We start from the raw sequence: 17,629 nt of genomic DNA on the forward strand, positions 1-17,629 counted from the left end.
ACCTTCATCTCATGTCTCACCAGGATTAGATACTGAGGAGAGGAGCAGAGAGGTTATATAGTTACATAGTTAGTCTGGTTGAAAAAACACAAGTTCACCTAGTTCAGGGGTGCGCAACCAGTGGCCAGGGGCCCAAATGTGGCCCCCGGAGCCCTCTGATGTGGTCTGTGACTTCCTGCTTTGGGATGGCGGGTCGGCAAGCCCAGATCATGGGTTGCTGACCCTCTATCCCAGGGCATCAGTGTTGTGAATGAAGCCGGTGGTAGAGGAAGCAGAGGCGCATAACCCGTTGTATAGCACCAGCTCCTGTCAAAAGCAGAGTGATACCAAATGCAATCTGCCTGGGACCGCATCAGACGGCGATACCTGATTGGAAGACTGTTACAGTATTAAAGATACATTTATTACTGAAATCACAGTGTGTATATGGGCATATCTGTTCTGCAGTGGTTACTGGGCTGCTTTCTAACTGATCCGCAGGCGCAGTGCAGTGCACCTGCGTGTTACCTGCACTGAGCCATAGACTTCTGTTATCACCTGCAGGTTTGGTGCGTTTTCTGAAAGAGGACCTGTAGGATATAATAGAAGTCTATGGCAAAGTGCAGCTAACCCACAGGAAAGCCATAGGTGCACTACGCTCCATCCATGCTGTGGGTAAACCACAGCACATCAGTGTGAAAGCAGCCTTAGGTCCCTTTCACATGATCAGTCCGACCCAATCAGACCCTCCCTACACCTCTATGGAGCGGCAGATAAAAATGGACTTGTGTCTGTTTACACCGACCTATCTCCAATTCAATCTGTTAAAAAAAAAGAATCCTTCCCTTCTGTCTGGGCAGATCGGCGTTCCCAAAGAGTAGAGTGGGCTGTGTCCATGTCTGCACTGCATATGCAGAATGGACACGGACCTGTCATCCGCCCGCTATACATTGTGGCCTGCAACTGGTTGCCAACTTGCTTAAAGAGGAAGTAAACCCTTCTCTGTAAGTTGTACGTATAGGTACTGTAAATATCTCCTAAACATGTACCGTTTAGGAGATATTTACCTTATATGCAGCCAGTGACGTCACTCGTGCCATTCCTTCAGAGCCCTGTGCCGTGACCGTCGGCTCCCGCGCGCACTAATGGTGCCTTTGGGGTACAAAGTAATGTATATCCCTACATACATACACATACTGTATAGGAACACCTACCAATACTCCTTGTTTACCCAATAGCTCAATACAAACCATGACTGTAGCACTGTCAGGCAAATATAAATATTCAAATAGCTCTTTGAAGGACTCTGTGCCTAAGACCAAGTTATGTCGAATGGCTGACAGCATGTACTGTGCGCATTCTCATTCTGTTGGTGGCATACACTGGCCAAACCAAAAAACTGCTGACCACATCCAATGGTGGAACGTCATACATAACCTTCTAATTTTAAGTGAGATACAGCATTGAATGAAACTATAATGGCTTTGGTCTATTTTAATTTAAAGTGTATATAAACCAACAATCAACATTTTAATATATTGCAGATTACCAATCCTTAAATGTTGTGGCTGCATTTGTTTTTTTTTTTTTTTTTTGCTTTTAGTCTCATCTGGTGATCCGAACAGTAACACACCTCCTGTAATAGGGTGGCTACACTAATTCCTCCACTCTATCTATGGAGGGGCAATGTAGCCACTCGTAGACAGCATCACTCTCAACCTGCAGAGAAGGTGGTGTTAGATGGACTAGTAGCTTTGGATGGATTTACATAGGTGACTAACAAATTAAAGCCAAACTCCAGCCAACACTTTTTAAACAGTAAGGCTCCATTCACACCTGAGCGTATCGGTTTCAGGTGCTTTCTTGGTCTTTTTTTCAGGCGTTTTTTTGGGGCTTTTTACAGGCATTTTTTTGGGCTTTTTTCATGCGTTTTTTCTGGCTTTTTTTCAGGCGTTTTTTGCAGGTGTTTGGAAGCAGGCATTGACATCTAACAAAAACGCCTGTAATCAGCCAAAAAAGAAGCTCATATACTTTTTTGAGCTTCAGGTGTTTTTCTTCTGGAGACAAAACACTCATATGTGAACAGGGGCCACTGAAATGAATGGGATTTTGCTTGTTGGGCGTTTTGAGACTTCTGAGATGAGCGTTTTACGAGCTGAAATACGCTCAGGTGTGAACAGGGACTTACAGCTACAGTTTTTTCCTTTTTAGGACAAAGGTTTTAAATAAATAAATAAAAACCAACCCTTGTAAGCACCCCTGTCAGTGGTAAGGGGTTTGCCTCAGCCCCCTAACTGCTACTTTTGTTGGACATTCTGGTCTGTTAAGGCTCCTTTCACACGGCCGCTCTGTGTGAAAGGTCCGCTGCGGGACTTTTTTTTTTTTTTCCACGGAGCGGATGACATTTCTGTCATCGGCTCCGTGTGCCCGCATATCATCCCATCCGTTTGCGGATGATATACGGACATAATGTAAGTATATGGCACTGCGGATGTCAGCGGATGACACCGCTGACATCCGATTTTCCTTCCTTTCCGTTTTTTACACGGAAGGAAAAATGGGGTTCTGTTCCATTCGTAAAAACGGAACAGAACTGACAGGAGGAAAATCGGGTGTCAGCGGATGGTATTCCGCTGACACCCGCAGTGCCATTCAGTTACATTATGTCCGCAAATCATCCGCAAACGGTTTGGATGATTTGCGGACACACGGAGCGGCCGTGTGAAAGGACCCTAAAGGAATCTAAAAAAAAAATAACAGATTTACTGATCAGGTGAAACTAAAGGAAAAAAAGCACATTTGTGCAAGCTGAAAGTCACGCAACTTTGTAGCAGCTTTAACACGATTTTGCAGCGATTTTGATGCAACTTTGACTGGACTTGAAGCAATGTCTTTGCAATCTTGAGGTCTATGGACCTCAAGTTGCATCAAAGTCGGACCAAAGTAGTGCAGGGACTACTTTGAAGTCGCTGTGACTTGGAGTCTCACAGATATGAATGGTACTCATTGGAAATCATGGGTTATGACTTGTCATGCGACTTTGCATTCCCAAGTTGCAGGACAAGTTGCACAAGTGTGAAAAGGGACTAAAACTAACACTAAAGAAGCCACCAAATGTAAGGACTGGTAAGCTGCAAATATAAAATGTTTGTTTTTGGGTTTAGATAAGCTTAACGTTTTTTTAATTGATTTTTTTTATCTTTTTTACCAGTTTTATAAAATCCTTTTTTTTTTTTGGAAACAAACATTTACATTTGAGTGCGTCTGATTTACATACATTATAGACTTTATAAACAAAGATCAAAGGGCATTGGTATTTGCTTTCAGACAGGTACTCTCTATATGAGAGTCTATACTGCAGCCATGCTATAGTTATTATATTCCAATTAAACATCATATTAAATCAGAACATTCATGGTAGTGTGCTGCAAAGATTTGCATTGTGGCTAAATAGGATATAGATAAAATATGTTGCCAGAACTTACTCAACAACTCCTTAATTCTTCAGAGAAGTCCAATTTATTGGGGACATTCTACATTGATCACATAGAGGTGCAATGTTTCCAAGCCATACACGGATCAGCCATAACATTATGACCACCCACCATAATCTGTTGAGGCATGGACTCCATTAGACTTCTGCAGGTATACTGTGGCATCTGGCACCAAGCCGCCAGTAGCAGGTTCTGTAACCACTTAAGGACCAAGCCTATTTCTGACACATGTTGTTTACAAGTTAAAGGAGTTGTAAAGTCTCAAGTTTTTTAACCGTAATGCATTCCATGTATTAACCGCTAGCCTGTGAGGGTCTAGGGAGCGAGCACGCACCGAAGGAGGCGCGCTCCCGCTCCCACGTGGTCACGGATCCCCCGCGCATGTGTCACTCGTGATCGTCCGTTAGAGCAGGAGAAAGGCAGGCGACTAATGTAAACAAGCCGCCTGTCATTCTCCCCAGTGTATGAATGGTGATCATACGGTTCTGCTATGTAGGACCGTTGATCACTGTTCATACACCTCAAGCCACAGCCAATCACAGTTAGAATCACGCCCCTAGGGACACACATAACCCCTCCCTCTCAAAAAAGTTAACCCCTTCACTGCCAGTGTCATTTTACAGTAACAGTGCATATGTATAGCACTAATTACTGTAGTAATGTCACTGGTAACCCCAAAAGTGTCAAAAATGTCAGTCAAGGGTCCGATCTGTCCGCCGCAATGTCGCAGTACCGCAAAAAAATCGCAGATCGCTGCCATTACGCGTTAAAAGAAAAAACAAAAATGACAAAAATCTTTCCCTTAGTTAGTAAACGCAATAACTTTTGTGCAAACCAATCAAAATACGCTTTTTGCGTTTTTTTTACCAAACATATGTAGCATAAAACAAATTGACCTAAAATGTTAGAAAATTTTGATTTTTACATTTTTTGTTTTTGGGAATTTCTTATAAAAAAATGTGAAAAATATTGTTATTTTTGCAAAATTTATGCTTTTTTTTTGTTTATAGCGCAAAAAGTAAAAATCGCATAGGTGATCAAATACCACCAAAAGAAAGCTCTGTTTGTGGGAAAAAAAGGACGTCAAATTTGTTTAGGTACAGCGTCGCACGACTGCGCAATTGACCGTTAAAGTCACGCAGTGCCGAATCGCAAAATAGGCCCTGGTCAGGAAGGGGGTAAAATCTTCCGGGGCTTAAGTGTTTAAGGTTGAAAAACCTTCTTGGTTGCAGCCTCCCCCCAGACCCCTCTTTAGTCTTACCTGAACCTGAAGGTTCCAGTGATGAGCATGAGCCCAGCAGCTCCAGCCCCTGTCTCAGGTCCTTATTGGATAGACATTGGGTAGACTGATAGCAGCAGGAGCCATTGGCTCCCGCTGCTGTCAATCAAATCCAGTGACACGAGAGCGGGGGGAAGGGCCAATTCCTGCTGTCTGTGTCAAAGGACACAGCAGCGGGACTCGGGAGCGCGCCCACATGGGAACCGCAGAAGAGGAGGATCGGGGCTGCTCTTTGCAAAACCCTTGCTCAGAGCAGGTAAAGCTGGATACACAATACAATTTTCTTTAGAATTGTTTCTTTAGATTTAACAAAACCATATAATATGAGGTCAAACCTAAACACTTTAAATTTGTATGCAATCAGGCAGGCTCTTGAACTACATAGTTGAAGGTAAATCTAAAGGAAATCAAACAACAAAAGTTGTATAGTGTGTTTGCAGCTTACGTATAACATGTTTGTTATTTAAAAAGAAAAAAAAAAAACCTTTACAATCACTTTAAAATCAGTATTTGTTACTTAGAACCCCCAAACATTATATATATATATATTAAGAAAAAAAATGGCGGTTGTTGTAATATTTTTTGTCACACTGTATTAGCGCAGCGGTCTTTCAAACGCAATTTTTTATTTATTATTTCTCTCCCTCTGACTATCGCGGCGATACCTCACATGTGTGATTTAAACACTTTTTACATTTGCGGGCGCGACTACGTATGCGTTTTATGAGGACTTACGAGGACGGGGGTGCTTTAAAAAACAATTTTAAAATAATTTTTAAAATAAAATAATTTCTATTTATTTTATTTTAAACAGTTTTTTTTTTTAAAAATGTAACCATTCCTTGTGACAGTAATAGGCAGTGACAGGTACTCTTTATGGAGGGATCTGGGGTCTAAAAGACCCCAGACCCCTCCACTGCACAAAATTTTCAAAACGCCAAACTCTGGATTTTTGACGTCGCTTCCGGGTTACATGATCGAATCCGGCTTTGTTCGGAACGCTAACCAGCCGGCGGACAGGAGACCCAGGCAGAGCAGGGGAAGGTGGGGGGACTCCTGAGCGGCTTCTGAGACGACTCGAAGAAGTGGTTGTACCTGGGTGATGAAAAAACCTTCTGTGTGTAGCAGCCCCCCTCAGCCCCTCTAACATTTACCTAAGCCCCATCTCTATCCAGCGATGTTGCACGACTCAGCTGTCTGGAACTCTCCATGCTGATTGGCTGAGACACAGTAGCGAGTGCCATTGGCACCCGCTGCTGTCAATCAAACTCAGTGAGCCAATAGGGAGAGGGCAGGGCCTAGTCACAGATCTGTGTCTGAATGGACACACGGAGCTGCGGTTTAGCTTGGGTGCCCTCATAGCAAGCTGCTTGCTGTGTGGGCACTCAGCAGGAGGGAGGGGCCATAAGCACCAAATAGGGACCCGAGAAGAGGAGGATCCGGGCTGCTCTGTGCAAAACCAACTGTACAGAGCGGTTAAGTATAACATGTTTGGTATAGAAGACTTAAGTATCACTTAATCTGTGAGGTAGAACCTTCTTTTTCCAGCACCTCCCACAGATGCTCGATTGGATTGAGTTCTGGAGAATTTGGAGGCCTCAAACTTATTGTTGTGTTACTCAAATTATTTTTGAATTCACCAGACCAGGCCACCTTCTTCCATTGCTCTGTGGTCCAGTTCTGATGCTTTTGTGCCCACTGTAGGCACTTTTGGCTGTGAACATGGGCCAGCATGGGCACCCTTCCCCGACTACGCAGCCCCATATGCAAAAAACTGCAAGTCACCTTTCTGTTAGAGCTAGCATTAATTTTAAAAGCAATTTAGGCTACAGTAGCTCTTCTATTGGATTAAAATACATGGTCCAGCCTTCATTTCTCACATGCATCTTAAGGTCTTGGCTGCCCATTGATGCAGTTTTGGAGATACTCTGACCTGGTCGTCCAGCCATTACAATTTGGCCCTTGGCAAGGTCGTTCAAGTCCTTATGCTTGCCCATTTTTTCTGCTTTCAACACATTAACTTCAAGAACAACATGTTTACTTGCTGCCTAATATATCTCACCCACTTTCAGATGCCATTTTAAGAGATAATATAATGTTTTTCACTTTACCTGTAAGTCTCCGTTCACATTACATCGCTCCGTCTTTGCATATAATGAATGTCTATGCAAGTCGCCTCCAGGTCGCCCCGAAGTAGTACAGGACCCTTTTTCTAAGTCGGAGCGACTTGTATTGCTCCTATTAGAACCGGTCCTGTACTACACAATGGGAGCGTGACGGACCGCGACTTGTCAGGCTGACAAGTCGCCTGACAAGTCGGATCAATGTGAATGTGGTTTCAATTGTAATGTTATGACTGATCGGTGTATGTGGAAAACATCACATTAGACACAAATTTAAAACCCAAATCATTCGTTTTTAAAGATTCCCTTTAAAGGTCCAAAATCTAAATCTATATTCTGGCTAAATCACCAAAAAAACAAGACTGCCATGGAAGTGCCCCCCTATCTTTACTCTCAAGTTCCCTTTAAAATACATAATTCTGGGGCGAAGTAGCTTGTTAATCCATTCTGCCATTGCGGCAGACACTTTAGAAAGCATTTAAGAACATGACAGCCATATCTGAAGATCAGTGGTGCAGTGTGGAAGAGACTGGCTGAAATATCTAATGTAATCCCTAGGCAGAGCTGACTATCCGAACAAAGCCTGCAGGCAGTAAGTGTCCTAGGAAATAAATAGTGACATAAGCTAAACCGGTTGTGACATCTTCATTTCACTAAAATGTCACAGAAAACTGGTGCATTTGCAGCCTAAGAGAGAAATTCTACAAATGACATCAGGGCCGCTGTATAATTATTCCTCAGCCTGCATTTTACTGCAAAGAAATAGGATTAGCATTAAATCAGAGCATTCCTCCTGTCATATCCTATACTCACCGCAGAAGCAGTATTCTCGCTGTCAGAAAGTCTCTGGTGCAAATCAAAGGACAGCGCCTGAAAGGAAACGGAGACCCATGAAGTCTTCCTTGTGTATATCACATAGCTGAATTAAAGAAGAACTCCACTGAACATTATATTTGTTCCAAAAGTGCATGATGTAGAATAAATCCAAATTACTTTTTGATCTCTATTTTTTAAGCTGACCTCCAGGTAGATATAAGGCTTTATAAGATTAAAGTGGTTGTAAAGGCACAAGTTTTTTTTACCTTCAAACCTGCTGTATGCAGGAGCCCCCCCAAAGACTTACCTGAGCCTCCTCTGGATCCAGCGATGTCCACGAGAGCCTTGCCTCTCCGGGGACTTGCACTCCTGATTGGCTTTTGGCAGCAGCGGGAGTTATTGGTGAGTCAATCAGGAGATGGCTACTCCACATGCATGTTCATAGTTCTGATTAAGCAAATTTGATTTTGTGAAACGCGTCAACTATGTTTTGTCTCCTGTCTCTGATAATTTTGTCTATTATGGATTTTTGGATTCACCAATAAATTATCAAATTTTTCAAGTCGGACTGCAGTCCTCTTCTTCAAAAGACTACAGGAGACTAAGGGGGGACGGAGCTGAGCCGCGGCTCGGTGCGTAAATGGACACACAGAGCCTCGGGTTGGGAGCATGCATGCTTGGGTGCCCCCAGAGCAAGCTGCTTGCTGTGGGGGCACCCAGCAGGAGGGAGGAGCCAGGAGCGTCAGCGGGGGACCCAAAGAGAGGAGGATCTGGGCTGCTCTGTGTAAAACCATTACACAGAGAAGGTAAGTATGACATGTTTGTTATTTAAAAAAAAAAAGAAAAAAAAAGAAGTATTTTCTATTGCTTTAATGCAGTTCTGTGTTCATGAATATATTATGAAATGTGTTTTTTTAATTAATGCAAGCATGCTAAGCTTCTACATTTGACTTGGTATTTAGCCTCTATACAGCAGAGCTCAAACTGAGAGAGGGAGACTTAGCACAAGGAGTCAATCAGTTGTGCTGCAGTACAAACAGCATGCTGATAGGAAGAGAGAGCAGAGTGACAGAGAGATGAGCTTATCAGTCTGCTGCTTATCTTTTTCTCTTTAGTCTAACTTGGGAAGGGGGGGTTACTGTTAGTGATTGACCGATATCCGTTTTTCGTTGCCGATACCGATATTTTGGCCAATGCATATCGGTATCGGCCGATATGCGCCGTTATTTCCGTACATTTAAAAAAATGATTTTTTATTTTTTTTTCTTGACAGGTACTCTTGTGGAGGGATCTGGGGGTCTGAAAGACCCCAAACCCCTCCTCTGCACTTAAAAGCATTCAAAACGCCAAGTTTGGCTATTTTGAATGCTGTAATTTTTTTTTTAATCTGGCGCCAGTACCCGGAAGTGATGTCATGACATCACTTCCGGGTTTTTGCATGGAGACCCGATCAGAGCCGAATGTGGCTTTGATCGGGTCTTCGGTGGCCGTGCAGGCTGGTTGCAAGCTGCGGAAGGGGGGGCGTCCCCTCCCGTTTCCTTGCAATGACAGCCGAGCGGCTTCTCAGCCGCGTCGGTTGTCATTACAAGACAGCCGACACTTGGCTATGGACACCGGTACCGGGGTGATGTCTCTAGCTGCAGGCATCACTCCGGTACAAGCACTTTCCCGAAATATCGGTAACCTCAGGGGCCGATTCTGATATATCGGGGAAAGTTCATATCGGCCCTTCATATATCGGCTTTGCCGATAATCGTCGATCCCTAGTTACTGTAAGCAGAACTTCACCAGGGTCTGAAAATACTTCAGCTGCTGACTTTTACAAAACACATACTTACCAGCCCTAGAAATCCTGCGCTGTCTTCCTATACCCAGAGATGTATAGTAACGAAGTAGAACTACTTAAGTACTGTACTTAAGTACCGAAATGCGGTATCTGTACTTTCCTAGAGTAGAATTTTTTTCTCCTACTTCTACTTTTACTTCACTACATTTTTTCGATGATTTCGATACTTCTACTCCGATATTTTTTTTTTGTGCTGCATAGCTACTCGTTACTTTTAAAAAAATTACCACTGCCAGAACAGTAGATGGCAAGTTGCATAAAGCTCAAAAAAATGTGTATAATGTCATTTGTAAATCAGCGCATACGAAAATAAAGGCTGTGTATAATAAAAGCTGCTATACCAAATCTTTCCAATAAAAAGAAAATATGAAACAAACAAATAAATGTTGCTACAGCGCTTAAAGTGCATCAAGAAACTACTAACAAACACAGGTTAATCATTTGAATAAATCATTTGAAATAATAAAAAACAATATGATGTTCAAACTTTTGACTTCTTTCTTTAATAACTACATAACACAGTACTTGTACTTCTACTTTCAGTACTTTAGTAGAAATTTTTTTTCAAAACTACTGGTACTTTTTACTTTTAGTACTTAAGTAGCAAATTTTTTGAAAAAATTACTTGCAATACTTAACCACTTAAGCCCCGGAGGATTTGGCTGCTAAAGGACCAGGGGTTTTTTTGCGATTTTTTACTGCGTGACTTTAACGGACAATTGCGCGGTCGTGCGACGATGTACCTAAACGAATTTGACGTCCTTTTTTTCCCACAAACAGAGCTTTCTTTTGGTAGTATTTGATCACCTGTGCGATTTTTTGATCACGCGCTATAAACAAAAAAAGAGCGTAAATTTTGCAAAAATAACAATATTTTTCACATTTTTTTATATGAAATTCCCCCAAAAAAAAAGTAAAAATCAAAATTTTTTAACATTTTTCGGCCAATTTGTTTTATGCTACCTATGTTTGGTAAAAAAAAATCGCAAAAAGCGTATTTTGATTGGTTTGCGCAAAAGTTATCGCGTTTACTAACAAAGGGAAAGATTTTTGTCATTTTTGGTGTTTTTTTTTTTAACGCGTAATGGCGGCGATCTGCGATTTTTTTTCGGTACTGCGACATTGCGGCGGACAGATCGGACCCTTGACTGACATTTTTGACACTTTTGGGGGTACCAGTGACATTACTGCAGTAATCAGTGCTATATATATGCACTGTTACTGCAAAAATGACACTGGCAGGGAAGGGGTTAACTTTATTGGACAGGGAGGGGTTAAGTGTGTCCTAGGGGCGTGATTCTAACTGTGTAGGGACATTCCTATTGGTGTAAAAGCAAAGATCAACCGTTCTACATAGTAGAACGGACAGATCTTCACTTTTACACAGGGAGAACTGACAGGCAGCTTGTTTACACAAGCTGCTCTGTCTTTCTCCCTTCACAGGAGCGATCGCAGTGTGACCGGCGGACATCGAGTCCGCCGGTCACACGCACTGACTTGCCTGTGAACGAGCCGCGGCGGGCGCGCGCCTCGGCGGGCGCGCGCCCGTCCGCGATAGGCTCGCAAGTCAGTGACAGGCGAGTCACGTACCGATACGTCACTCTGCCTGGCCGGGGCTGACCGCCGCAGTATATAGTCGTGCGGCGGTCGGCAACCGGTTAAGTAAAAAAAATTTAGAATACTTTAGTACTTCTACTTAAAGCGGAGTTCCGGGCACAAAAACGATTTTTTTTTTTTGTGCCCCTCCGCTAGGTAGACCTCACCTGAAAAGGAATTGGATAGTTATTTTTATTTTTTTTGTTTACTCACCTTTTTATTGAAGATCGTAAATACTCACCTTTGACTGCTTCCTCCTCCAGCGCCGAGGCTCACCCCGTCTCTTCCTGCCTCGCGATGATTCCTGGGAGCTAAACGTCATCGCTCCCAGGAATCAATGCGACGGCACCGGTCCCGCTCGTCATTTCCGGACGACGCCGCATTCCCCTGCTAAACAGCTTCTGGGCATGCCCAGAAGCTGTTTAGGAATGCGGCGCCGCACCGGAAGTGACGAGAGGGGCCGGTGCAGTGCATTCTGGGACACGAAGACGCGGAAGAAGACAGAGAAGAGGACCGCGCCGGCTTCAGCTGCCCACAACAGAGATGGAAACGCTGTGGAAGAAATTTTCTAAGTAAGTATTTCTTCTTGCAGGTAAGTGCGAACCGGGACAGATCAGAGGCTAGCCATTGTGGAATGTGCTAGCCCTGACTGTCCCGGGGGTATGTTCAGCAAAAAATCATTTCTGTGCCCGGAACTCCGCTTTAAGTAACTTTTTCTGCGAGCACTTCCACTTCTACTCAAGTCACTTTTTGATCGAGCACTTGTACTTTTACTCAAGTAGAAATTTTGAGTACTTTATACAAGTCTGCCTATACCTAGAAGTGTTCAGTGCTGTCTAGGGTCCTGCGTCACCATTGTGCCAACAGTGACTTCCTAATCAGTCACAGCAGTACATAATACCCGGTGCTGGTTAAAGCAGGCATTCAGGAGGCGGCATATCACCTCCAAGCTGCATGTCAAATGCCTTTGAAAAGCGTTCCACCAGGGATCACTTTTCAGAGGGGCGATGGACACTGCCACAAATATAAAGGAGCCACTAGTATTTAGAACCTGCCATTCTGATGTACTGTAATATCCCTCTTGCATGTATTTGTAGCAAAATGGAAAACAGCAAACAGAAGGGGTGAAGTCATGTAGATAAGCAGCATATCTAATGAATAAGGTGGAAATAAAAAATGATTTCCAGGAAAAGGATCATAAGAAGAAGCAGCATATATAAATATATATTTTATTATAATGTATATTATATAAGGAGCATAAGGTGAACAGGTGAAACACCCAGAGCTTTTATCATTTTCATTATCCATTATACGGGAGTTTAATGCATGGGCCATTGCCCTCCGCCCTCCAATAATTCCGATTCCAGCTGGGCTCTCATTCTGCCGGATGCGCTGACTGCACAGAGCAAAGGCCAGAACTTAATGCTGCCTTCAGCGAAAGCTTTATTACCCAGAGCTCTTCCCGTCTGCAGAGATGAACCTTGCTTCAATTGCTATCAATGAGCTCCTAAGGATATATAGCTGATTAATTTCACCATCAAAATACTTTACCGAGTCCAATTCTTGTTTAGATCTTATATTGTTATGTAGTTAAATACGATCGTGAAATTAAAGCTGTATACCAAGGATATGCAAACTGAGGCCCTCCAGCTGTTGCAAAACTACAAGTCCCATCATGCCTCTGCCTCGGAGTGTCATACTTGCGGCATTTAGAGTCTAGCTATGCCTCATGGGACTTGTAGTTCTGCAACATCTGGAGGGCCACAGTGTGCAGAGATGTATAGTAACTAAGTAGAACTACTGTACTTAAGTACCGAAAGGCGGTATCTGTACTTTCCTAGAGTAGAATTTTTTTCTCCTACTTCCACTTTTACTTCACTACATTTTTTCAATGATTTCAATACTTCTACTCCGATATTTTTTTTTTTTTTTTTTGGTGCTGCATAGTTCAGCAGTTACTCGTTACAATTATAAAAATTACCACTGCCAGAACAGTAGATGGCAGGTTTCATGAAGCTCAAAACGTGTGTATTATCAGCGCATACGAAAATAAAAGCTACTGTATGTATAAATAAAAGCTGCATTTGAAATAATAAAAAACAATATGATGTTCAAACTTTTGACTTCTTTCTTTTAATAACTACATAACACAGTACTTGTACTTTTACTTTTAGTACTTGAGTAACAATTTTTTTTCAAAACTATTGGTACTTTTACTTTCAGTACTTGAGTAGCAAATTTTTTTAAAAAAAACTACTTGCAATACTTAAGTACAAAAAATGTTGAATACTTTAGTACTTCTACTCAAGTCACTTTTTGATCGAGCACTTGTACTTTTACTCAAGTATGGGTTTCGAGTACTTTATACAACTCTGACAGTTTGCATATCCCTGCTGTATACCATTACAGGGAGAGAAAAGGGGTTCAGCCATAGCTGTCAACCCCCGAGTCCCCTACAATATTACTGTAATCTTCACACCCCCAAGGACATGATTTTTTAGCAGGCATTTGTATCAGCCACAGAATTGATCTACTTAGTGTTCTTGCTGCTTGGAAAAAATCAGCTGCAGTCAATGCAAGGTCTGTGTCGCAGCAATTTATATCTCGGGTGCTTAGTGACTGATTTTTCTCACCAGAACAGATTTCCATGGGTGGAAGGAAAGAAAATCACAGTATTGTATTCTGCCAGCAGAGAGTCTTCCCTGCCGGCAGAACATAATGATTAGCGTTGCCAGCTATAGCCAGTAGCAATATTTGTTCAGGAAAAACCCGACAGGCTGGTTGTACACAAGTTAAACAGTTCCGGACCGCCCACCGCATAGCGGGCCAGCTGTGCAAAATCACGTACATGTATATGATTTTGTGCAGGTGATGTAGGGACACAGAGGGAGCCAATCAGTGGGTCCGGTGGCCGCGATAGCTGCCGGGACCCGCTGATCGATTGGAGAAATGACAGAACGGCGGTCTGCCTATGTAAACAAGGCAGACCACTGTTCTCTCAGGGAGTAAAAGTGAGATCTTGTGTGTCAGCTAAGCTGAAACACAGATCTCTCTTTTTCACTAGTGCATCCACTTCCCCCCAGTTAGAAAGCACTACCTAGGAGCACACCTAAACCCCTTGATCGCCCTTAGTGTTAACCTCTTCCCTGCCAGTGTCAATAGTACAGTAACAGTGCATTTTTTTTTTAGCACTGTATTGGTGTCACTGGTCCCCAAAAAGTGTCACTTAGCGTCCGATTTGTCCGCCGCAATGTCGCAGCCCGCTAAAAATCGCTGATCGCCGCCATTACTAGTAAAAACAATAAAAAGTCCATAAATCTATGCTATAGTTTGTAGACGCTATAACTTTAGCACAAACAAATGAATATACACTTAATAGGATTTTTTTTACCAAAAATATGTAGCAGAATACATATTGGCCTGAATTGATGAAACAATTAGATTTTTTACATTTTTTTATTATATGTTTTATAGCAGAAGTAAAAAATATTGTTTTTTTTTTTTTTTTTAAATTGTGGTTCTTTTTTTTTTGTTCATAGCGCAAAAAATAAAAACCGCAGGGGTGATCAAATACCACCAAAAGAAAGCTCTATTTGTGGGAAAAGAAATACATTTATTTTATTTGGGTACGGCGTTGCACAACTGTGCAATTGTCAGCTGAAGGAACGCAATGCCGTATCGCAAAAAAAATGGCCTGGTTAGGAAGGGGGGTAAAACCTTCCGGAGCTGAAGTGGTTAAAATGGTTGTAAATTTAGAAGGTTTTTTATTATCTTAATGCTTAGGATAAAAAACCTTCTGTGTGTAGCAGCCCCCTTCAGCCCCTCCCATGCTTACCTGAGCCCCCTCTCGATGTCCACGACTGTCTTAGCCCTCTGGGACTTCCCTCCTAATTGGCTAAGACACAGCAGCAGCGCTATTGGCTCCCACTGCTGTAAATCAAAGTCAGCTAGCCAATTAGGAGAGAGAGGGGGCGGAGCCAAACCGCAGTTTCATGTCTGAATGGATACACTGAGCTGTAAATCGGCTCGAGTGCCCCCATAAAAGGCCGCTTGCTGTGGGGGCACTCAAAGGGAGGGAGGGGCCAGGAGAGCCAAAGTGGGACCAGAGAAGAGTAGGATCCAGGCTGCTCTATGCAAAACCAACTGCACAGAGGAGGTGTGTATAACAGGTTTGTTATTTTTATTGAAGAAAAAAAACCCCCAAAAAAAAACAAACAGACTTAACAATCCCTTCAATCAATACATAGACTTGTGTACAACCAGGGTGCCCATACATGGACTGAAATTCAGCCAGTTCCTGCTGAACCAACTGAATTTTGATCCACGTATGGCCGGCTTAAGTGTTTAGGGATTGGGGTGGGTCGGTACGACAGGTGCAGGGTAGAGATGGAAAGGCCTGGCAAAAAAAAACTGAAAAAAGGGAAAAAATTGTTTTTTCAAAGCCATTTTTTGTTTTTCTGGAAAAATTAAAAAAAAAAAATGTTCCTTTACAAGGATTAGTAAAATATCTATGACACGGTATTCAAACTATATAATATGAATACCTTATGGAAAGATTTCTGAGACTTTTTGTGAAATCTTAAATTATTGCAAGTTCTCTCAGCTAAAGAAAAGCAAATCCTTGAATACAATTCAAGTAACACTGCACTGTACTTCTCAATGCAGTTCTAAAACAAGATAAATATGCATTTGTGCCACTAGAGGGCACTGCAGGGAAGAGTTTCAGTTTAGTTTGCTTATGGGGTGTTTTTTTTATCTTGAAGTGCTTGTAAGGGCTAATGATTTTTTATCTTAATGCATTCTATGCGTTAAGGTACAAAAAAACCTTCGGTGCTGCAGAATACCCCTAGCTTCCATCCCCTCCCCCTCCATTATACCTACTTAAGCCTGATCTTGATCCAGCAATGTGCACGAGAGCAGCAGCTCTCCTTGCTTTGTCCCCCCTCACTAATATATCATTGGCTCCCACTGCTGTCAATCAAACCCTGTGACGAGGGCGGCTCTGGATGCAGACAGGGAGGCTCAAGAGTGAGCCCACATCAGTGCCCCCATAGAAAGCATCTTTCATTGGGGGCTTTGGCTGAAGAGGAGGAGTCAGATGTGCCAGCGAGGGACCCAAGAAGAAGATCAGAGCTCTGTGAAAAACCATTACTCATAGCAGGTAAGTATGACATGTTTATTATTTTATTAAAGCGGTTGTAAACCCAAAATGTAGAAAAAAAAAAAAAACCTGCAAGACAAAGGCATAATGAGCTAGTATGCATCGCATACTAGCCCATTATGTATTACTTACCTCAGAACGAAGCCCCGACACGGACCCCTGGACATCGCTGAGGGCGCCGCCATGATCCCTCGCCGTCTCTTCCGGGTTCAGGGGCTCCAGCGCTGTGATTGGCCGGAGCCGCGATGACGTCACTCCCGCGCGTGCGCGCAGGAGTGATTTTCCGGCAAGCTCCCGGCAAGCAAAACTGAAGGTCCCCCCGGACCTTCAGAGCGCATGCGCCGCTCGCGTGAGCGGCTGCATGCACTGCAAATATCTCCTAAACCGTGCCGGTTTAGGAGATATTAATTGTGCCTACAGGTAAGCCTTATTATAGGCTTACCTGTAAGTGTAAAAAAGCATGATACTACTGCTTTAAAAAAAAAAAAATTCAAAGGTTTATAATCACTATAATGCAGAGAATGCATTAAGATTAAAAAAAAAAAAACCTTATCATTTAGGACCACCATAACTATTCTCTACTCCACCCAAAGCTACAAAAAAGGTTTTGGCTTTTCATACACTTTTAGAAATGCTGAGGCAACCATTGCACACCTCCAATGTTTAAAATGCTAATTGCCTGACTATCTCTGGCTTCGAAACTACTGAATCACTTTCCTGGAAAAATAATTCTTCAAATAAAAGTCAGAACTTCTTTATCTTTTTATTTGTTCTAGGTCATGAATCAAAATATCAGAAAGCCAACCATCAGATTTAGTATGACAAATGGGGCACTGGCATTTTCAGAAGGAGAGGCCAGCATGGCTTAGCCTGGCTCTGCTCCTTTTTCTATATGAAATGTGAACTTCTCTTTTAAGTGGAATAAGAAAACTGGGTTATAATTAAATCAATTAAATCAACATAGGTTGCAGGAGACAGAGAAACGTATGTAGCGGTCTTCAGTTCATTAAAAATATTGGTATAATACATGAATTCAGATATGTAAGTCTAGTGCACAACCCCAGTGACCATGCTACTCCGTGTCAGATCTCATCACACACTGCCATGGCTTGTGAATAAGCATGAGCCAATGTGCAAAGATCTATCACCGCACCGCACAGCGCTTTATTCACAGCAGAATGAATCACCTTGTTTTCCAGTCTCCCGATCAGCTCGGCCAGTCGGTTAATCTGCGCCTCCAGACCCTCTTCCTTCACATCTGAGCAACCTGCAAGCACACAAACGTGAAATTTACAGCCTAATTCTCAATAGGATTATTGGAAGACACCATTGAAA

At 42.6% G+C, this 17,629-nt stretch overlaps 1 protein-coding gene across 1 annotated transcript in view; it reads right to left on the reverse strand.

Moving 5' to 3' along the window:
* The window catches only part of NECAB2 (N-terminal EF-hand calcium binding protein 2), a 389,351-nt gene that overhangs the window by 33,978 nt on the left and 337,744 nt on the right, over window positions 1-17,629 (reverse strand). Inside the window, exons 8-10 of the mRNA XM_082269903.1 lie at window positions 17,482-17,561; window positions 7,689-7,745; window positions 1-32 (exon numbers count right to left, since the gene is read on the reverse strand). The exon at window positions 1-32 is cut by the window's left edge and continues 81 nt beyond it. Coding sequence (XP_082126029.1) covers window positions 1-32; window positions 7,689-7,745; window positions 17,482-17,561 — 169 coding nt within the window. The remainder of the gene's footprint in view (window positions 33-7,688; window positions 7,746-17,481; window positions 17,562-17,629) is intronic.

The sequence above is a fragment of the Pelophylax lessonae genome (genome assembly GCF_965119305.1).
Source record: "Pelophylax lessonae genome assembly, chromosome: 10".
NCBI lineage: Eukaryota > Metazoa > Chordata > Amphibia > Anura > Ranidae > Pelophylax > Pelophylax lessonae.